This window comes from Pleuronectes platessa, chromosome 2 (genome assembly GCF_947347685.1).
Source record: "Pleuronectes platessa chromosome 2, fPlePla1.1, whole genome shotgun sequence".
NCBI classification, from domain to species: Eukaryota; Metazoa; Chordata; class Actinopteri; order Pleuronectiformes; family Pleuronectidae; genus Pleuronectes; species Pleuronectes platessa.
This window is the reverse complement of record NC_070627.1, coordinates 4,770,870-4,792,548: the sequence shown is the minus strand read 5'-3', so window position 1 is coordinate 4,792,548 and position 21,679 is coordinate 4,770,870. Positions and strand designations below refer to the sequence as shown.

At 42.6% G+C, this 21,679-nt stretch overlaps 2 protein-coding genes across 2 annotated transcripts; one reads left to right on the top strand and one right to left on the bottom strand.

Annotated features, from left to right (window-relative positions):
• The first annotated feature begins 1,918 nt into the window (after positions 1-1,918).
• atrip (ATR interacting protein) lies at positions 1,919-11,698 on the top strand. The gene is made up of 17 exons (XM_053410825.1): positions 1,919-2,239; positions 2,974-3,305; positions 3,539-3,624; positions 4,307-4,477; positions 4,561-4,673; positions 5,116-5,273; positions 5,346-5,447; positions 5,689-5,794; positions 6,384-6,566; positions 7,163-7,427; positions 7,546-7,599; positions 7,756-7,946; positions 9,862-9,998; positions 10,206-10,297; positions 10,498-10,584; positions 10,666-10,942; positions 11,255-11,698. The coding sequence occupies exons 2-17, from the start codon at positions 2,975-2,977 to the stop codon at positions 11,320-11,322; spliced, it is 2,421 nt and encodes an 806-aa protein (XP_053266800.1). The 5' UTR covers positions 1,919-2,239; position 2,974; the 3' UTR covers positions 11,323-11,698.
• Positions 11,699-12,481: 783 nt separating this feature from the next.
• On the bottom strand, positions 12,482-19,573 carry trib3 (tribbles pseudokinase 3). The gene is made up of 4 exons (XM_053444208.1): positions 19,008-19,573; positions 15,282-15,560; positions 14,895-15,187; positions 12,482-14,787 (listed from the first exon to the last, which is right to left on the bottom strand). The coding sequence occupies exons 2-4, from the start codon at positions 15,558-15,560 to the stop codon at positions 14,304-14,306; spliced, it is 1,056 nt and encodes a 351-aa protein (XP_053300183.1). The 5' UTR covers positions 19,008-19,573; the 3' UTR covers positions 12,482-14,303.
• Between the last annotated feature and the right edge of the window lie 2,106 nt (positions 19,574-21,679).

Genomic DNA, 21,679 nt, shown 5'->3' with positions numbered 1-21,679 from the left:
CAAAGTGTGAAAAGTGAAACATGTAAAAATACATAATTAAGATATTAAAAGGGATAAAGATAAAATAACATAAAATATATGTGTTTTTGTTTTCGTTTTTTCATTCAACATATATTATGTGTATGTATACTACTTATGTGTAATTAAAGGTATGTATATTATTATTATCTGATAGTGGGTTGTGGTAAAGATTAAGTGTGTGTGTGTGTGTGTGTGTGAGTGTGTGTGTTTCCTGATGATGATGATGATGACGGATGAATCTGGAGCCTGAGCTCTGCCATTTCTCTACGGAGGTGGGAAGAGAGAGAGAGAGAGAGAGAGAGAGAGAGAGAGAGAGAGAGAGAGAGAGAGAGAGAGAGAGAGAGAGCGTGTGTCAGAGTTACACACACACACACACACACACACACACAGCAGATGCTCGGATGCGACACACAGACCTGTCTGTGTCTAAAAATGGAAAGCACTCTTGCTGTTGCTGAGAAGCTGCAGAAGCTTCTATATGAGGAGCGTGTGCGTGCAGGGATTCATATCAACACCCACCAGCCTTTCAAACAGGATGTGAATAAAAACTGTGGCAGCTGATTACTCTCCTCATGGAGGGACTAACCAGAGGCGACATTTGATTCATTCAATTTCCCTTTTCTTAATCATTTCCACTAGGAACACAGAGACATGGTCACGTCACAGTTTTTCCAATTTTAGCACCATTTTCAACCTTTTGCTTTGATTTCCTGATAACACTTTGAATTAAGCTGTGATTTTGTTGAATTGATCAGGTGACATTAGAAAAAAAACGATAAAGATTATGAAGAGCAGGAGAGAAACATTTTAGAAGATATGCAAAATAAGTCACACTAAAATGTATTGTTTAAAAAATAAAAAAACTCATTGTATAATTAAAGTGGAAAAAGAAGAGAACAGCCAACAATATTTCAATATCTCAGCCAATGCCTGTAAATCCCTGTAAATCTCAGGCTGCTTTGTGTATTGTTACAGATTATTTCAGTAAAATCTCTCTAAACCACCATCTGACAATCCATCTGCCAAAATTCCGAGGAAAAGGAGCCGACAAAATGTTGATTCATTAATTTGACAAACTCATCATATATGTTCATAAATTAGCTTTGAGGTGCTTGTGGGGAAATGTTATTACCTTTGTACGGAACAGGGATTCCTGTGTGTCACTGTTTCCACTTTTTTAACTAATCTGCTTTAATATGTTAGATGGAATAATATTTAGATATAAGAAATAACATGTTCATCATGGGCCGTAAACAGTCTATGTGTTAGATTTTGTCTAACACATAGACTAAATCTATGTGTTAGATGAATTCACAGGTGCTTCCCCTTATTTCTGGTCTTTGTGCTCGGGTAAGTTCACCAGCTGCAGGTATAGCAGCCTATTATATATAGTATGGACTAAAGTCTAAATAATGAGAAGCACGGAAAATATATATTTACCAATTTGACATCACACGTACAGCATTATGTAAGGTGCTGCAAAGTAATACAAAAAAGCAACAATGACACTGACAATCAAATACACAAAACAATATAATGCAGATACAAACGCACAACAAAACTATGTGAAGAACAAACAACCAATATATAAAACAACCCAATGCAGAAACACACGAGAATACAGAACATACAACAGGAATTAACAACAAATACATAAAACACAAGACAATACATCAAAAGCAGCTTAGATTAAACTATCAACACTGTTAACACGGAGAAAATATCAAAAAGCTTGAAAAACTATATTTGTCCTGTTGTTGGATAATAAAATAATAACAGTGTGTCCCTCACCTTGTGCTTTTGGCACAGTTTGTCTCGAACAGCGACCCGTAGAGCAGCCACGTCAGTGCATGGGCGCCGGTGATTGGTCGACTCATCAGAGCAGCTCTCTGATTGGTCAGGTTGTCTGCTGAAGCGAAGCGGGTGAATGGCCGAACCTTTGTTTCCTGTCAGAGTTAAACTGCGAGTTTCTTCGTCTTATTACCGATTTAATAAATAACTTACTCCTTTAACTGAGAGCCCGGGGACAACGTGAAGGATGAGACTCCTCCAATAAACCATTAATGAAGCGTTACTTCATGTTTAAAGCCTGTCGGGGCGGAGAGAGCTGTGTTAGCATAGCAGGCTAACTCCCGTCTGGAATCACAGAGAGTTAGCTTGTTAGCTGTTAGCTTACTGCCGGCAGGAGTCCCAGCTGCAGCACCGAGAGAGAAACAAGGTAAACGTTGCACATGTTAGCAAATGAAAGGTTGTTTATACAAGTGTGGCCTCGACAGAACCGGTGTTCATCCTCTTGTTTGCTCGTCACAGTCAAAACTGGATCCACCAGTCAGCTGAATAAAGTGAAGCCCAGTTTGTCAAAGTCTCGAAAGAATCATTGAAGTTCTTAGTACTTTGTTTGTGCTCTTTTAAACGACTCCAAAGAAGTCAAGTGAAGCATCTGTTGTGTATGAATCGATTCAACCCCTTAAAATCAAGAGTCAACCTAAAAATGAATCCTTTATTTAAACATCTATATCTATATCTGACAGGTTTGTATATGTGGAACAAACTGCGTCTGTCATTTCTTTTAGTCTCTTATTTTCTTCTAAAATCACCAAATTATTGTATTAGTTATTAATGCAGAGACGAGCTGAGCTGAACTGATCATATAATATTTGTAATGATTCATGGAAACATTGGCAAGTCTTGTATCTTTGAGTCATATCATATATTTAAGAAATATGGATTTATGTTCTCAAAATAAGGATTTAATATCTCTGTTTCCATAAATGTTTTCCAAGATACTTGACATTTACTCCTTGCCTTGTTATTATTACATAAGTTGCCACTAATGACTGAAGTCCTACTCTGACCAACAAACTGTAAACCAGCCGTGTTTTGGAGGTCAAAGGTCGGAGCTGTCAGATGGTTAACGTGCTTGCTCCTCCTTCTCCTCTTCTTCCCTCACAGCATGAATTGTCCTCCCACCAAGCGCCTCCGAGGCATAAACCATGAAGTGGCGACGGCCTTCGATGACCCGTTTGGAGATGACGAGGACTTCACCCAAGACGACTTGGATGAAATTGACGTCCTCGCCTCGCAGGCCTTTAGCTCGACCTCTGCTGGAGCGGAGCTTGGGTCTAAAGCAGAAAACAAACCGGTGGAGTCGGCCTGGCCGTCGTGCACAGGGAAGAGCAAACCTCTGAGTAGAGCCACATCGAAGCCGAGCAGAGAGAACACGTTTGGGTTCGGCAGCAGCAGCCACAGAGGGAATGCTGGGATACCAAGCAAAGAGCCTCTCGGTGAGTTCCGAGCCAATCTTCAATTCGCTGTTGAGATGGAAAATGTTCTACCTTGAACGGGGCAAGAGTTTTATTGATCCATAAATGTAGTTGTAACACAGATTGGACCATAAAATAAATTAAGTATCTGGTTATCACAGTAAATTCACATACTGCAGATCTTCTGCAGTCGTCATGTGGTCGTGTGTCAAGTGGAAGCGTGTTGACAAAGCTCTGTTGTTCTGTGTGTTCAGTTAACAGGCAGCTGCAGAAGTTTGGGTCGGACAGACAGGAAACCCAGAGTCAGCTCGAGGCCCAGCATGCCGATCTGAAGAGAAAGGTGAGACTAACTTTTAATATCTCAACACGTGGTGAGTAGGGCAGGTAAATAAAGCAGCTGTGAGACAACATACAAAATATACAAAAATAGATATTTCCATGCCCATAAAATTCCAGCGTGAACATCCTATTTTTGTGGAGATAATAAAAGAGAGGACTCAGCTAAAATAAATACAACATACTCATATATGTTTACATAAAATTGTTGTTACAGTAAATACACTGTAAAATATTAAAATCCATACTCTGGAAAAGTTTTACCTGTCTTGTGCTTCATTTCCCCAAGATTCAGTCATAGTTGGTAGTTTGGATTTATACTGCTGATCAGATTAAATTAGTAATAACAGACTCACTGTTATGTCACTGCTTATTAAGGGGTAGATAACTTTTATATGAACAGCTTGAGCTAAGTCGTAATAAAACAAAGTTATTGCAACATATTCAAAATGTCTGATCAGAATCTGACCTCTCATTTAATATCCATAACTGAACAGTTTTTGATAGTTGGTGCTATGGACACATGTCAGTCTGCACCAGAAAAGTGTTGTAGGATGATGAAACGATAAACAAGGATGGAAGCAATGTGAGGTCAGTTTGTTTCAATAAAAAATTTAGCAGGGGCTTATACCAGCTGAGAAAAGATGCTGTAAAAACACTGTGTGTGTGTGTCTTTGTACCATCAGCTGAAGGAGGTGGAGGATGAAATAGTTTCGAAGAGCGGGGAGATCCGTGTCCTGCGGGATTCTCTGAAATCAGCTCATCAGGAGAAGGAGAAACAGAGAGAGAACCACATGCTGCAGGAGACTCAGAGACAGAGAGAGCAGAGCGACAAGGAGAAGGAGCTCAACAAGAAGGTGAGCAGCTGAAACACCCACACACATTAACTCCAGAACCTTCCTCAGAATAACATGATAGTCACATGTGTGTCTGTGAGCAGGTTCAGTCTCTGAGGTGTGAGCTGCAGTTTAAAGAAGCTGAGATCAATGAGATGAAGACCAAGCTGCTCAGTTCAGACAGAAACAAGACGGCGTCTCCACTGACTAGAAACAGGTATTAACATTTTATTTATCAACACAAACTCAATCTGTTACTGATGATGGGCAGTTTTTCTCTGTTTATATATATATTGTTAATCTTCTCTGAAATCACTTGACGTAACCAGCAGTAACCACATGGTGTCACCAAATCCACACAAACAGATCTTACAAGTTCTTGAGAACTTAATTGTGACGTCAGAGCATTTCAGGGAATCCTTGTATCGACTCCTCTTAGACTTCCGAGGAAACGCGTGTTAATCCTTTCGTACCCTACATGTAACAGTCAGGAGGTCAAAGGTCACATTGTAGTAGATGGAAGAGTTTGCCAATGTAACCTCTGTAGTGACCTGGACTTACTTGTGCGTTTTTGTCCTCACATCATATCACAATGATCAGTTGTCCTCCGCCCATGTCCCACCTGACTGGCCGTTCTCTCCCTTTCCTCCTGTTCTCAGTCCTAAAGTTCTGAGCTCCCTCGCCCAGTTGCATCATGGCAGCGGCAGCAGCTCCTCCTCTCCAGCAGGAAATGGTTTCATCACCAAGGAGACATTTGGAGCCCAGCTCCCGACCAGAGGTACACCAGTGAAAACGCCGTTGAAAACGAGGAGAGACGGTGAGTCACATGGAGGTGGAGCAGATGTTCAAAGACCTAAACATTTTTGATTGACAGCTGTGTGTGTTTCAGGAGAGAGAACGGCGTCTAACAGCAGATCTGGTGACAACAGACATGAAGCTTCTCGCCCAGACCCCTTCTCCTCTGTCAGACCTACTCACCTGCTGCACCAAGGTCAGCCAGCACCGCATAAAATGGTTTAAATGTAAATAATAACACATGTATATGCTTCATAATAGTCACAAACTATAGACTCAACACGTTCACATCTAAATAAAACACATTTAAAGTTAATTATCCATTAATTACATTACTGATATGCAAGATTCAAATATAGACATTGGATACGTTCTTTCGCATTTATGAGTGAAGAAAACCTCCTCCACACACCCAACAGTATCATGTTCTCCACCAGGTGGCGTCCTGCTGGGGTTGTTACTACAGCATCCTCTCTCTCCCAGCAGCCTCAGCCTCTCTCACCTGCTTTCTATGAGTCTGACAGACCTCCACTCAACATCCAGGTAAACACACTGCACGTAGAACAAACAGTACTAAAGGGGTTCACCAGTTAGTCACAGTTTTTATAATATAATATTATTAGTTTAAATATAATTTCATAATATACTTTTGAGGATATTATTCACCTGGGCATCAAGCGTAATTGAAGCCTGATACACTGATAATATGCATAGTGTGTGATGTATGTATGACACCAGGAGTAGGTGTGACACTTCTAATCTAATGTGTGTTTTCAGGCAGTAGTGCAGAGCTTTGTTTGCCAGCTGCGGTTAAACCTCAAAGAAGAAGTGTGTTTGTGTTATGATCACTTCAGCTTCTACTGTATCATAAGTGGGTTCTCATCACATCATGCAAACGGCACTCACCACATGGGGTCGTCAAATCCACCAAAACAGATGTTCCTAATCTTTTGTAAGACTAATTTTGACTTTATATAGTAAATATATATAGAATGTATATAATGATATTGTTTGGGCAGTAGTAGCAGTGGTTGCTGCACATCCCTGCTGAAGCACAGAGAAGTTGGACTGTTATAAAACTCTTTCTGATGTGTTCTTGTGGTGTGTGTTGTGTTGTATGTCTTGTGTTCAGCGGGCTGTCTGCAGGTTTGTTGCTCCACTCGGATGCAGCAGCAGCAGCGGCAGCAGCAGGGGTCAGTGGAGTCGGCCCCATCAGAGCTGCTCTGAGTCCGGTCCAGAGTCTGGCTGTAACCGGACTCAACCTGCTCAGTCAAAGCCCGACAGCAGCTGCAGGCGGCAGCAGCAGGAACAGCAGGTAGAGTCACAGCTGCTCTGATCAAACTCTACCAACTTGATCATCATCAACATCTGCTGCTCACTGCTGATGTTGTACTGACTCATTTAAAGCTGTGGACAGCAGAGCCCCCTGCTGGCCAAGCGTGTGACAGCACCAGATTTTACATACACACATAGATCAGTCCCCTGAATACGCCTGAATTGTTTGAGAAAACAAAAATTGTCTAAAAAAGCTTTATCTGACAAGAATTTTTTAGCATATAAAAATAAGGCAACATTTCCTCTGGCTGTATTTTAAACAAATCAAAACTAAACAAATCACCACGATACAGCAGAAGTATTGATAAGCAGTTTTGTGGCAATAGATATTTCAAAGTAGCCGGCCGTCATCAATGTAAAATGTGAGTTTTCCTGTTTCATACCGATCAATATATTCAAATGAGTGGAGGGTAAACGACTGCAGAAACAACTAATGGAAAGATGAATGGAACAGATGTGTGGGTTGATAAAGGTTGTTGCCTAATCTCTATGAAAAGGTGTTGCTATTTTAAATTTGTATCTGATTTGAGCAACTAAGAATTATCTGAGCTCAATAAAATCTAACTTTGTTTTCAGGTCGTGTCCCGGTGCCGTCCTGCTCCTCCCTCTGCTCGACCTCCACCTGTCTCGACTCTGTCAGACTCTTGACTCGCTTCATTCCAACTTGACTGGCGGTCGTGGTTCCATCTCTGCAGCTAGCAGCTCCCTCCCAGCAGACCGTGCTGCTCCCACTGCTGGACTGGGACGACATGAAGAGGCTGGTTTGTCTGGTTTCAGTGTGGAGGACACTGGTTTGGCTTCCCTGCGGCTCCTCTACCTCCTGCTGGCCCACAGCGATGAGGTGATGATTACCTTCTTTGTATTTAGGGCTTTGGTGATGTTGTTTGTTCACAGTTTACAGACTTCATGATGGTTTTCCTGTGGCATAGTTGACCTTTGACCCTTGTGCTGCTCCCCAGGTGGTGGAGACTGTGTTGTCAAAAGAGAGTCAGAGCAGAGTCACAGACGACAAGGTGAACACACAGATGAACCACTCACACCTGCTCCCTCGAATCACCAACTTTAAGAAACAAAGCTCCACATTTGTTTGTCTTTGTCTTAAAAGACAATTCCTTTTTTAAGAAAAACATTTTAATGAAATCTTCTTTTCTTTCTGCCTCTGGTTGTAGACTGAGCCCTCTGCTGCAGGCGTGGGTCTGTGCTCCCAGAAGGCCTTGCTTCCGTCCCTGTTGCGTCTGTGTGAAACAGGAGCTGCTGCTGGTGGCGACAGCAGCAGCTCACTGAAGGAGGAGCTTGTCCTCAGCGCCATGAAGACACTGTGTGTCCTGATTGAGAGGACGCCAAAGACACAAACTGACAGGTAGACACACACACACCTAGACACACACATTTTTCTAATTGAGCATCAGCAAATAATTTTCATTGTGGAAAATTAGTAAAGTTAGAAGTTAATAACCTCAACCTGTTTGTAATAGCAAATGTTTATGGGTAACCTAATGTTGGTATGCCCTCTAGTGGACAGAAGTTATAACAACCAGATGATGAGAGGTGCACTGGTAAAACAGAAGCCTGTGGAAACTTTATTTTTGTAATCATTAAAAATGATGATATAATTAAAGATAATAAGTATTAAAATTGGATAAAAGGAAGACTGACAGCAGACATTCAGGTCTGATCTACAGCTTGAACAACAACCAGCCATAATGAGGTCAAAGGTTACAATAGGTTTGATCAAATAACTGTACAATGACCAGCTGCTAGTGTGGAGCCACGATGATCCACAGTGAAGTGACGTGATGCTTTATTGGAAAGTGTTGATACTCGTGGAAATCAAGACGTAACTTGAGCCTCTCGTGCTCCGTGTTAGGGCTTCATCAGAAAGAGGGTAATGTTGCACAGTAAACAGTGAAACAGTGAAACACATGCACACATCTGACGCAACACTGGGTGGAACACTGCCGGAGGTGGAGGAGTGCCTGACCAGGGAGTGTGAGTGATTTCCACGAACTGTCAGGGGTTACGTAACATTTTACCATAAACTACCCGCAGGAATTCACAGTCATTCACAAACTCTCTGTAGAAACCACTGACGACAGATCAGAGGCAGGAAACCACTTGTCGACTTCCCTGAAAGTTTATTTAAAAAAATGTAAGAATAGATTTCACTGCACGATTCACCTACTTTGTGTGAGAGTCATTTTGTAACACAGTAACACAAATTTACAAAATACATGCCATCCAAGTCCAGAACGACGCCACCTTTTATAAATCAGGTCAAATTTCTTGTTAGTTGCATCGTTATTAGTTTTTTAAACTTTGCGAAACCAACTCCTCAAAAACCTGTGTTGCAAAGGTTTGGCTTCTCTCCTGTATTGACAATGATTCATCCGTCAGACTGAAGAAACTGACCAAGAGTCCTGAAAGACAAGATTCTACAGGATGTTTGCGGTCAGCTCGTGCTTTGCTGCATGAAAACACAGGCGTAGATTCAGACAGGATGCATTGCCGATGGATTCTGATCCGATCGGGGGGTGGTGAGGGATGCATCGTGATTCAAATTGAGCTCAAGTATAAATGCAAATGCTTCGTCAGTTCTCACATGTGACTGTTCCAAACCAGCGAGGTATCAGCAGCCAGCATACAAAGCAATTTCCTCCTTAGTCCTCATGGTATTAGAAACACGTGTGTGGATGCTCGGTCACATCAGTTGGACAATCTACTTGATTTATTAGGCTGCTTGTGCTTTATGGAGTTTGGGGAATCCTCGGACTCTGGTTAGTTTTCTCTCAGTCGAGTCCAGACAGGAAACTGTGTCCCGAGCTAAACTCTAGTGTAGAGGAAGTGAGGATGACACGAATCAAAAAGTGACATAGTGTTACAGATGACTAATATCTCCTTTTATTATTCTTCTATCTATTTCTGGCATTGTATTTTGGACCTGCTCAAACAACAGGAGGATACGTGAGCCATCAGATCTCAATGTGAACACCGGAGACACAAAATAATACCTGGTGTTAACGTCTGGATCGTTTCTTACATTTCACAGTAGAAACCTTTGAACTCCCAAACTGGTCCTTTCATTGATTAACCACTGGTCAGACTGAAGCTCTCTGTCCCTTTTTGTCTCACTTTGTCCCTCTCTTTCCCTCTCTGTCTCTGTCTGTCTCTCTCTGTCTCTCTCTGTCTCTCTCTGTCCCTCTCTGTCTCTCTTTGTCTCTGTCTCTCTGTCCCTTTTTGTCTCACTTTGTCCCTCTCTGTCTCTCTCTGTCTCTCAGGTTGCAGTGTGTGTTACCGGTGATGTGTGCGTGTCTGTCAGCAGACAGCCGGTTGTGGACAGTTACACACTGTGTGTCCGTCCTCGTGTCGATGTCCGACCACGAGACGCTGGCTCGACAGCTCTGCTCTCAGCACGGTGAGGCTGACTGACTTCCTGCCACTGACTCAGACTGACGAGTGCAACTAGAGCTCTGACTCTCACTGAACTGACTCCACAAAATCTGAATCTGTGTGATTTGATTGTTGTGTTTAGCTCCAATAGTTTCTGCTCCATGTGATTTGAATAAAATGAAAATGATCTTCAGCTGAATGTAAACAGTGTTTGTTTGCTTGTTTCATTTAGACCCCTGTGTTTTCCTGAAGTTATTCCTGTATATCAGAATCAGACCAGACAACCAGTCAACACAGAAAGACTGGATTCTGCTGGACCTGCAGGTAACTCAAACACACACCTCACACACACACCTCACACACACACACACACACACACAAAAACACACATGCACATACACTGCAGAGACATATTTTAACCCTAAAGGAGACGTGGATGAACTATTTTGTCAGATCTTTCACAGTGAAGCTACAGTTTTAACTCAAAGACTTTTCTAATGGTCCTGGTCGTGGTTGTGTCTCAGGTTGTTCGTTTGTTGAGCAGACTCATGACTCAGCGATCAGAGAGCTGGAACACACACCAGCACAGCAGCTGTCCATGCTACACTGAGGTAAAACCCTCTCCGTCTTTATTTAGCGACACGAGCCCGAGTGTTGCTCCTTCCAACCTGAGCGTGTCCTCTCTCTCTCAGGTGGTCCAGACGGTGGTGATCGTGTTCCACCGTCAGTGGCTGGATCTCCGTGGTTCTCAGGAGCAGACAGACTCAGCGGCTCGGTCTCTCTCCCTGCCTTGGTGGCACAGCCCGGCGGTGTCTCTGCTCAGGGAGTGTCTGCTGCTGCTGCACTGGCTGCTGCTGCATCACAGGAGCTTCTCCGAGAGCTGCCGGCCGCTGCTGCACATGTACGACCAGGTGATCCCTGCGGTGCGAGACACGCTGAAGAAGATCCCCGGGCTGAGCGAGAGCGAGGGTACACACACACAGACACACACACACACACACAGACACACACAGACACACAGCACTTTTCAAGTCTTATCATAAAACTCTACAGTACAAGCTACCTTAACCTATTCAGGTATTAACATTTATAAAGATCTTCTTTACACTGCCATGCATGTTATATAGTGCTTAATCTAATAAACATGTTATTTTATGGCTCCGCCCCCTGTTGCATCACACAGTTTGGTTACAAGGTGTTTTACCTGGAGTGTTTGTTCGATGTAATTTAACGTCCCGGAGGAAGACTCATGTTTTCCACTTCCTGTTTCATTTCCATCAGAGCTGGCACTGGAGGAAATCTGCCGCTCGGAGGGAGATGACACTGACGACATGGAAACTGACAACTGACAGTGGATGTGACGTTTCAGTCACGAGGACACAACAGAGACTCTGGTCAAACATGTCTGAGGTGAAGTGAAGGATTCTTAACTGAAGCAACGGACAGTGGCAGGATCTTCTGCCTGATGGGATTTCACAATAAAAGAAGATTTGTGTTTGTGTGCAGCAGCAGCAGCTTGACCTGCTGTGATTTCATTCTTCTGTCTCTCAGTCAGAGTTGTTTAATTTTTAGCTCACTGCTAGAATAGTTTATAATTCCACAATTATTAATGTCTGTACCTGCAACAGAAGTTGTGAAGAATCTCTAAACCTCAGGTTTTTGTTATCAACCCAACTGTTCAATAAATAATAATAACACATTTTTACAAAATAAAGCTTGAATGAAGCAGTTGGCCTTTGCATTCATGTTTTTAGGCTTTTATTGTTATGGCTACTCTCTTCCTTTTAATTACTGTTGATGAATTTAAAACCAGATTGAATATAAATGAGTGTCTGGCTGATAAGTTCTGCTGTGGGGGGGGAACCTGCATCCTCAAATGGAGGAATCAGGGACAAGTTTCCTCTTTGATCGTGTCTTGCGTCTGGGACTTTTGTGGGCGGGGTTTGCAGGGTGACCATTGTTGATTGGTTAAACTCAGACCTTGTGAATTAACTTAAAATATGTCCTGTGACTGAAGGAGAAATGTCCCAAACCTGTGAAAGTTTCAGATACGACAGACATGTTTTCTTACAAATTTTAATTTGACACCTTCTCAGCCTGATAAACATCAGCACAGGACTCGAATCTTAAAAATAATTGTAAGAGAATAAATTCAAAAGCTCAAACTTGAAACTACATGTCAATTTCAGGATATAATTAATTAAAACCAAACAAAAACCAGTTCGGAACCAGAGGAGTTTGTGAAACATCTTTAATTTTTCTCACGCTGTAGCTGAGGTGTGTTTCATACAGTTAATCAGTTTAAGGCAACAAACTGGCGGCTGCAGCTCTGTGGGATCGTGATGTCCAGCTTTAGTCAAAGGAAACACAAAAACTTCAGAACATCAATTCAATTCTCTCAAGATCAAAACAGTTTTCTCACCGCGATTCAACACATTCAGTCCCGTCATGCTGATCCTGGGTCAGAAATCGTTTTGATTGTCAAACACAAAATCACTTCTGTCATTTCTGTCATTTCTGTCATCTGAAATAAGCCAGTTATTGATATTTGTAACAGTGATGAAGATATTTGGTCTCTGAAAACTTAAAAACCAGCTGGTTGTTATTTCAGGATAATCATTCTGGTCAGAAGCTAAATTAGCAAGTGAAGCTTTTATCCTAAGAAAACAGAGCGGACTAATACATTTTATTCTGCTTAACTGTTAACTGTGGCTCTTTGCTGGCGACTGTGAATTTCTATTATTAATCATTTCAGTTTTATCAAAGAGCGATTTATTTTAATACTGAATCTCCTTCTCTTATAACCCCCGAGAGAGGAAGTAGCGAGGGGGTTAAATACTCAGAATTAAACGGTTCCGGCTCCTTCAGGGTTCACAGTGGTTTGTCCCGGCGGTCGCCACCAACTCCGTGCATCAGAAACTGAATCCATCAGACCAGGTTTAAAAAACTAGGGAAACCAGATTTCCAGCTAATCCCATGAAAAAAAAAAAAAAAAGAAGCTAAATCAACTTTGTGTCAGTTCTTCTCTTCTTACTTTCTGGTCGGGTCTGTTTGCTACTGAGGATATTAATACTTAAAAAGTGGTTTTAAAAAATGTAGTTTCACTTTTAAGAAGCCTCAGAAACTCCCATAAAGAACTGTAGTTTTTAGTAAATATTCTGCTGTGGATTTGTATACCACTGACTCACTGATATGTTTTTAAGAGTTTATACACAATGAGATGTCAGACTTTGACTACAGGAGTTAATTGATTGTCAGGTTTTGGTCTTTTTATGGGATTTGCTGAAGACGGGGAAAATCCAGAATATAACCAGTTGTTCCGTGCATGTAAACACACTCACAGATGGAGGTTAGAAGGATGTTTGATGTTAAACTGCCTGACACAACTCAGATTCTCCCTGGTTAACACTCGGATTAAACAAATTCAGGAGTTGGCGAGGAGCACCTGAACGCACCGGGTTAAGAACCCTGTGCGATTTGGGGGAGGAGTCAATTCAGAGCTGGAAGTGAGACGCAGCCACAGAGAGAGAGGAAGGCACGTGAGGGTCAAGTAATCCAGGATCAGACCGTCTGCATGTGTTCTTCTATTTATATCTTTGTGAGGACCATGGTGAGTGCTGGACAGATGCAGGACTCTCTGTTGGGTTGGTGGACGGTTCAGGTTTAGCTTTCAGTCGCTCTCACACCTGTAGTTTGGTTCATTTGGTCCAAAAAGGGGCGGAAATAAAGAACTAGTTTTTGCCTTTTAGTTGTGAAAAGAGCTTCTAACTTGATTGGACAGTTGCTTCATCATCAGGACCCGCAGCCAATCACAGTACAGTAATTGACCGCGGCACTTTAATGCGTCTTATGTGTGTATTTACATTTTTCTATGATCTCAAAGAAGAAGCTCATCATCATTGTTATTATAAGATTACAAATTAATAAACACTTTTCAAATAGCTCACAATCAGCAGAGGAATTTAATCTTCAGTTTTTGTTTTTAAATGTCAAAACATGAGCTTCACTCTCACTGCTTCCTGAGAAACTATGAATCCTCTCTGAAGATCACACAGATAATGGAACCACTTTATTCTGGTAATGTCACAAACTAATTGTCGTCATATTTTCGGTGTTTTCTTCTCCTTCAAGTCGCCCTCAGACTCTTCTACCCAGCTACTAAACAGGCAAAGTGAATGGTCCTGTAACCTCGTGTTAACTGAACCAAACCGTTTGGGTGTGAAAGCGTTGTCACGGTTAAAGTTGTTGTGATGTTAAACTTAGTGTTGGGGGGTGTTTTCAGTGAAGGTCCTCACAAGTATAGAAGTACAAACGTGTGTGTGTGTGTGTGTTAGTGTTTTGGGCTCCATGTTGGGACCACCTGGTCATCGTCCTCTGGTTTGCTCTGTGTGTGTGAGGCGTGCTGCGTCTTGTGGACGCTGTGATGTGGCGTGAAGGGATTGGTCAGCCACGGGTGCATCAGCAGCTCCCACGCCTCCAGTCTCTCCTCGGGCGACTTCCTCAACATGCAGCCAATCAGACACTTGGCCCGAGGCGACAGCCAGGCCGGCACGCTGAAGGTGCCGAGGCGGATCTTGGCGAAGAGCGCGGCGGGCTGCGTGTCCTGAAACGGGTACCGTCCAATCAGCATGGTGTACAGAGACACGCCCAGGCTCCAGACGTCTGCGGCGCGTCCAGAGTAAGAGCCCTTCCCATTGGTCAGCAGCTCGGGGCCGACGTAAGCAGGACAGCCGTGTCTGTCCGTCAGAGAGTCGTCGTTGTCGTTGCCGTGAAGGACGACACAGTCCTCAAGGCCGAGCAGGGCGAGGCGAGTCCTGCAGGAGGAGACAGACCAGTTCAATCTACTGGTTTCTTTCACCAGTACGACAGATGTGAGTACTCTGTGGTATCAGTAGTATTCTGTTGAGTATCTGCTCCTCACCTGAATCTGTCGGTGAAGACGAACCTGCGCAGCTTCAGGTCTCTGAGCACGACCCCGTGGTGATGGCAGTGCATCACCGCGTTGAGCATCTGGCTGAAGAGAAGCCCCGCCTCCTCCTCGCCCAGGCGCTTCCTGCTGCGCACGTGCGCGTGCATGTCGCCATGATGCCCGGGCAGGAAGATGTACACGCTGTCCCGGCCAATCACCACGTCCTGCAGGCCGCAGATGTTCTCGTGGTGACCAATGCGAGCGTAAGCGGCCAACTGCTCCTGGTAGCCACGCAGAGGACGTACCTGAAAACATGGTGGCCGGACAGTTAGGACAACAGATTTTGATGCTAAAGACTTCATTGTGTGTGTGTTGCGTGTGTTTGTGTGTGTGTGTTACCTGGCAAGTGTACTGCTGTTGCGTGTGCTCGTGCACGGCCCTGTAAGTCTCCTCCCCCTCACAGCGTTCATACAGGAAGTAGGAGCCGACCCTGGACGGGGATTGGCTTAGGCCGGCCTTGGGGGCGTGGATCCTGGGACTCACGCAGGGGGACAGACCGGGCGTCGGAGGGGGCGGGGCCAGGCGTTGTCGTTTGCATTTCAGAAAATTGTCCTGAGGCTCGTCCAATAACCTCTTCAGACACATCTGGGATCGGGCTGTGGCCACGCTCATGCTCATCTGTGATTGGAGGAGACAAGTGACATCATCGGGTTAATTATTACCATTGAATAATAACTAAGAAATGTCCGCGGAGTCACGATGATTAATCTGAATCTTCTGCTTCTTATTCACCGTGTAGCTCAGACTTATTTATATGGACCTCCTACGTGGAGGTTATGTTTTCACCCCCGTGTGTTAGTCTGTTGGTTTGTTAGTTCTCAGACTTACACAAAGGAAGTTGTATCAGGGAGCAACTCGTTCAATATCGGTCCAGATGTGGATAAAACGGCAAATCCAGGACTTTTTAAATCACTTTAAAACAATTTTCTTTACATTTTTGTTGTTTTCCTACAGAATAGTTCATGAATCCTGATGAAAAACCATCAGGAGTAGAATAATGCACAGATCTTTAATATCTTTAGTGGCCTGACATCTATAAGGGTGATCTATAATTTGAGATTTCTTCTGTCCCACACAACTGTTCTTTATTGTTGTTTAACTGCAGCCTTTCTACTTGACATATTCCGTGCTGCTTTATAAACATAAATATATAAATGTACCATTGCAGTAATTTAGCTCATCAGACCACTTCCTTTTTTAATTCCACTACAAGAACAAGACAATCATGTGCAGGATTGTTTGATCCTAGAGGGACATGTTAAACATTTAAAACTCTCTGGCCTGTCAGGTGAGCAGCTTGTGAGTTCAGCAGGACGCACAAACACACACACACACAGAGAGACACACACACAGAGACACACCCATACATTAATAAGAGTAATACCAGTATCACGTCTCAGTGTGTTTCTGTCTCCGCGGCTCATGTTACCGTTAACGTGTCTATAGGCTTCATGATGCAACTTCCTGTAAGCTGACAGACGCTCCAGCTTTCAGATCGTTGCATCAGAGGACAACAGTTTATAGTTTAAACAGGCTTTAAATACAGTCAACACCACCCCCCCACCCCTTCCTACCCCCTCACACACACACGCAGACACACACGCACACACACCCAGTAAAAAGAGTGTGTCTTAAATAAAGTTTTTCAGAGCCCATGGCAACGCTGTGTGGAAACCTGAAGTTGCCCAACGCTGCTTTCACTGGTGACACAACCTGAGTCAGAGCATCACTGTGGCAACGTCATTCTCCAACACACACACACACACACACAAACACACAAACACACAGGGAATATGCTGGTTGATGTCTCATCTCTGTGACTGTGCAATCGGAGATCCGAGCGTCAGACCGAGACAGAGACTAAACTCTTTTCTACAGGAACTCGGCTGCTGCTCTGTGAAACTCAGCGTTCACTCTATGAAAACCACAACATTGGTCAGGGTCAGGGATAGAGCCACCCTAACCCTGGGGCTATTTATATACTTTGGGTATTCTAGAGACAAACTGGCCTCCACAATCCAAGACTACTTAATGACCAATAAAAAAAACTACAACTCCCCTATAAATGAAATTGATATTTGCCGGTGTAACTTGGTTTATTCCACATTTAAGCTCTCTGGAGTTGTTTTCTGTTTTTCCTGCTGAGTCGTCGTCTCTGCTGTCGATGCTCTGCCTGGCTGTTTTGAACACCAGGGGGCTGATGGGAAATTCAAGTCAAGCAAAGGGAGCTAACAACTGTTTTATCCAAACATCTGGACTGAGCCAAATTATCACAATTATCACGTTTTAGAAATTAGCGAATCTCAGTTTGGATTTTGGACGAGATATTTTTAGTTTGTGGAGCAGTTCCTGGGAAGCAGTCGGCCAATCACGTGACAGCATGTGCATCGTATGAACTCCTCCAGGTCAGAAAGCTTCAGTTAATCCGTCCATCGTCTCCACTGCTTATTCTTCACGGGTCAAGAGGTCACCCTCGACAGGTCAGCAGCGGCTCACAGGGACAAACGTTCAAGCTCACGTTCAAGACTATTTAGAGATCTGACCCCAGGTCTGCACCTGTTTGGGCTGCGGGAGGAAGCAGGAAGAAACCCGCTTGAGGAGAACGTGCAAGCTCAGAGGGAACGTGGTTGACACAGGATTTGAGGCAACAACACAATACAACACAACACAACATGCCACCGCGCAGCTCTGCTTGTGAGGAAGTTGAATAATAACAGCCAGTCAGGTTTTTAAATGTCGCCGCCGGTCTGAGTCCTGTTCATCCTTATATGGTCACAGCCTCTAATGGCCACTTCCTGGATGAGATGGCTCAATGTCAACCAAACCAAAACCGAAAATGATTTCAGTGAAGTTCATGTTTAACTCGTCAGCCGCCGGATGTGAGCAGAGCTGGGTTTTTGAAAACAAAGACAGGAACTGCTCAGTGTTAGTCTCACGCTCACGAGGGCGATTCCACTGGTTCTGATTCTGACTTCAACTAAAACTATAACAAAAGTTTTATCTGAGAGTTTCACTTGACTCTGGATATTTTCTTCTCATAAGTTTTGCTGTATTTGACAGTAAATATTGTAAAGTTTGTGAATACCAGTCTAAATTGTGATTCCTTGTTATGAAGTATTTGTGTAACTTATATTTGTAAAAAAAGTCCCAAACCTCAGTCTGAAGTATTGATGCTCTGATCAGGCTTTTTATTTATTTCCCTAAATATCTTATTCTTAATGTCTGATTCACTGTTTTTATTATACGTGTCCTCCCTCAGGCTCTGATACTAAAACAATTTTAACTTGATGGGTAATCATACCTGTAACTTTTTTAAATACATCTTCTGCTCAACGTCAACTCAACAAGACAAGAGTCACACAACTTGTTTTGAAGTTAAAAATTACCTTTTGCATTCCTCAAGTTAAACTGAGAAAACTAGAGAGTTTTTTTTAAACTGTACTCAGGAAGTGATATGTTTTCTGTATTACTGTCTATGACTGCATTCTGTGTGACAGCTGCAGTACTTTGCAGATTTCACAAACAAAACAATGTGATGAACTGGAGCTGGATGATATGTTTTAAAACATATCAAAATAGAGAAAGCAATAATTCTGATGATAAATGTCAGTTTATGTGACTTTAAAAACATTCCAACCAGTTTGATCAAACCTGTGCTGTAGATCTGGACTGAATTGAGGAAAAAAAGCTTTTCGTATTTTGTTATATCGATGAAAATGATATTGTAGTTGGTTTTGTTTTGTTGATATTAACTTAGAACCATAGAACCATAATTCAGATAATAAGAGAAGAGAAGATCCAGTATTAAGACATTGTGAGGAATGTGCAATATTACATCAGCAAGTAATCGTAAGTAACATGCAATGTTTAAGTTCAAGGAAACTAGAATAAAAACTATTAGATACAGTATGAAAACAATCAAGATATGTACTGGATTAGTTCTGCAGTTCTTATCATGGGATTATTAATATCAATAAATCAGGAAACTTTACATATTGACAACTTGATAACTTGAGAAGTATATGTTACTTGCACGAGAACACAGTAGTTTAGTTTCAGTATTACCTTGAGTTGCTGGTGGAGGGTGGAGGGGGCAGCAGCAGCAGCCTGTGGCCCCGGCAGCAGTGAGGTGTGTGCGGGCTTGTTGGTCCGTGTGGGTCCGTGTGGGTCCGTGTGAGGTGCACAAACAACAACCAACAAACTGGAAGCTGCAGCTCGGAGTCTTTGTCTCAGTTTATTATTGCGTCTGTTGCGCAACCTGTCGTCAGTCACTCATCCAGCTGATTCCTCCTCTGACTCACAAACAAAGCTCAAAGTTTACTTCACTTTCAAACTAATAAATACCAATCGAACTTGTCCTTATAAATAAGCTTATCTAGGGGAAGTTTTGTTTTTTTCTTCAAATAGAATCCGGAGCAGAAGCCGAACACAGCCGAACAAAGCCGAGTCCCCAGCTCCGTCTCTTCGGGTGTGAAGTGGATCCAGGTTCGGTCCCCGGTGCACTTTTAATCCGCTCTGAGCCTCCGGACCTCGGCTTGTCCTCGGACCACGAACCGAACACAGCCTCCAGTGGGACTGAGGACTCGGCTGTGGCTCGGGTTTGTTTGGTTCTCACGTTGCTTCCTCCCGCGGTGTCGTCATCCGGAGGGGCGGAGCTGTGATGTTGCAATCCCGAGCCGATCATTCGTCAGAAAACAAGAGAGTGAGCAGTTTATTAGGAACCCACACACAGAGGGTCCTACAACATACATGACGGTTAGGAACACACACACAGAGGGTCATACAACATACATGACGGTTAGGAACACACACACAGAGGGTCATACAACATACATGACGGTTTCAACCAGTCATACAACATACATGACGGGTTCAACCAGTCATACAACATACATGTCGGTTAGGAACACACACTCAGAGGGTCATACAACATATATGACGTTTTCATGAAGGTTTCATACAGGTTCGTGCAGATTAAAATCAGTCACCACTGAAAACAAAATTCAAACAATTCTGACTGTAAAATACCATAAAATAGATTAAAAGTAACAGATTTTTTAAAAATAAATATTAAACTCCAATTATAAGAAGTAATAAAGTATATTTAAGTACAAAATATAAGAATAAAACATATAATAATTATAATAATATACCAACTAATAGCTCTCAAATTCATATAGATCCAATGCAGGAAAAATAGATTAAAAAGGCAATAATAACAATAAAAAAGAAAATATAATATAAAAATAAGATTAAAAAGTTACAGGTAAAATTGAATTAAATGTACAACATAAATGTAATAAAATAAAAATGTACATGAATGACCCAGAATGGCTCTCGGTTGAGTACATAGCTCCTACAAGGCCCAACAGTAATCATGATATTTCAATTCTCTAGATCCTGGTTTCATTTGGATCGGCTTTCAGTTTCCTAAACAGATCCATGAATTATTTTCTGCAATATCAGCAAAAAAGTCTAAAAACGGCCATTCTATATATAATCTATATATATATCCCCAATCCGCCCCCTTAACCAGATCCATGCAGTTCTCTCCTGGATCCCATCAGACCCCTCTGCTAAATGTAATGTAATTGGGTGAGTATAGTTATATAGTATAGTGTGAAATCCTGTAAACTAGCAGACAAACAAACAAAGCAAACCTTAACAAACATAGATTAAAGAAAATAACATCTACAAAGTTCAGTAATGATCAGTGTCTGATAAAAAAAGTGTTGAGATTCAACTTTAATGTGATTAAACATATTGTTAGAGAATCTGTCGCCTGTTGAGGTCAGAGCTGAGCCTGAATATAAAAAGATGGACGTCTCCACTTCCTCCCACTAATCGAGGAATGAAGCCAAAACATCCTGGAGGAGTCTCGTGGGTCGAATGAGGATGATGAAGATGAACAGGATTGTTTCTCATTGCCCCGCCCACTGAGTCGTGCATGGAGGTAAATAAACAGAGGTGCATTCCAAGGCTCAGATGTAGGCAGAGGAAACCGGTTGGGGAATTTGTTTTCACCGTCTTTAAAGAGTATTTATGGTATTTTTCAACCAGGGCCTGATGTTTATATGAACTTTACAAACCTTTGGACTCTGCTCAGTCGATCGCTGCAACACGACGGCAGACTTTCTTTCTTTTTCACCAATAAAATGCTGTATCTGTTATTCTGGGTCTTTGGTCAGAATCCAGCATCATCGATCTGAGTCTGTGGACATATTGAGGTCCTGTCCCAATTCTCACCATAGCGCCACCACCTGGTCCTATACGTCTTTGTTTAGTGCGTGGCGGTGATGTGTTTTCCTATTTCTCTATGTGATGTAGGAGTAGTGACCATCTAGGCCTTATTCAACCTTAGTGTATTCAAGACGCACCTAAAAACAAAGGGGTAGATGGAAATCCACCTGGTGGCCGCTGCAGGTACAACACTCATAAACGTAAATATGAAGTTCTGCAAAATAACCATGAAAAATGTATAAACCCAGCGGAATATTTCAAGTTTACTCACGTAGCAAATGAAAACTCCTTCCTCCGTCTTTCACTCACGTTTCCAAACTTCGTCTTTCTTCAAGCTCGAGCTCTGGAGGTGGAGGAGCTCCACACCAGAGAAGCTCTTTGACCGATCGTTGCCTAACTGTCTGTATCTTTTCCTCCACGGGTTTGTTTGTCTGTGTCACTGTAGTTACTGTATATTCAATAAAGAGATATTAGTGTCCGTTTATCAGTTTGTATAA

What these genes read in the sequence shown, in the direction of transcription:
- atrip (XM_053410825.1), top strand. Translation starts at nt 2,975, where the DNA reads ATGAATTGTCCTCCCACCAAGCGCCTCCGAGGCATAAACCATGAAGTG. An exon ending in ACCAAGCAAAGAGCCTCTCG is followed by an intron (nt 3,306 to 3,538) that starts GTGAGTTCCGAG and finishes CTGTGTGTTCAG; the next exon opens with TTAACAGGCAGCTGCAGAAG. An exon ending in ATGCCGATCTGAAGAGAAAG is followed by an intron (nt 3,625 to 4,306) that starts GTGAGACTAACT and finishes TTGTACCATCAG; the next exon opens with CTGAAGGAGGTGGAGGATGA.
- trib3 (XM_053444208.1), bottom strand. Translation starts at nt 15,560, where the DNA reads ATGAGCATGAGCGTGGCCACAGCCCGATCCCAGATGTGTCTGAAGAGG. An exon ending in AACAGCAGTACACTTGCCAG is followed by an intron (nt 15,188 to 15,281) that starts GTAACACACACA and finishes CCATGTTTTCAG; the next exon opens with GTACGTCCTCTGCGTGGCTA. An exon ending in GTCTTCACCGACAGATTCAG is followed by an intron (nt 14,788 to 14,894) that starts GTGAGGAGCAGA and finishes CTCCTCCTGCAG; the next exon opens with GACTCGCCTCGCCCTGCTCG.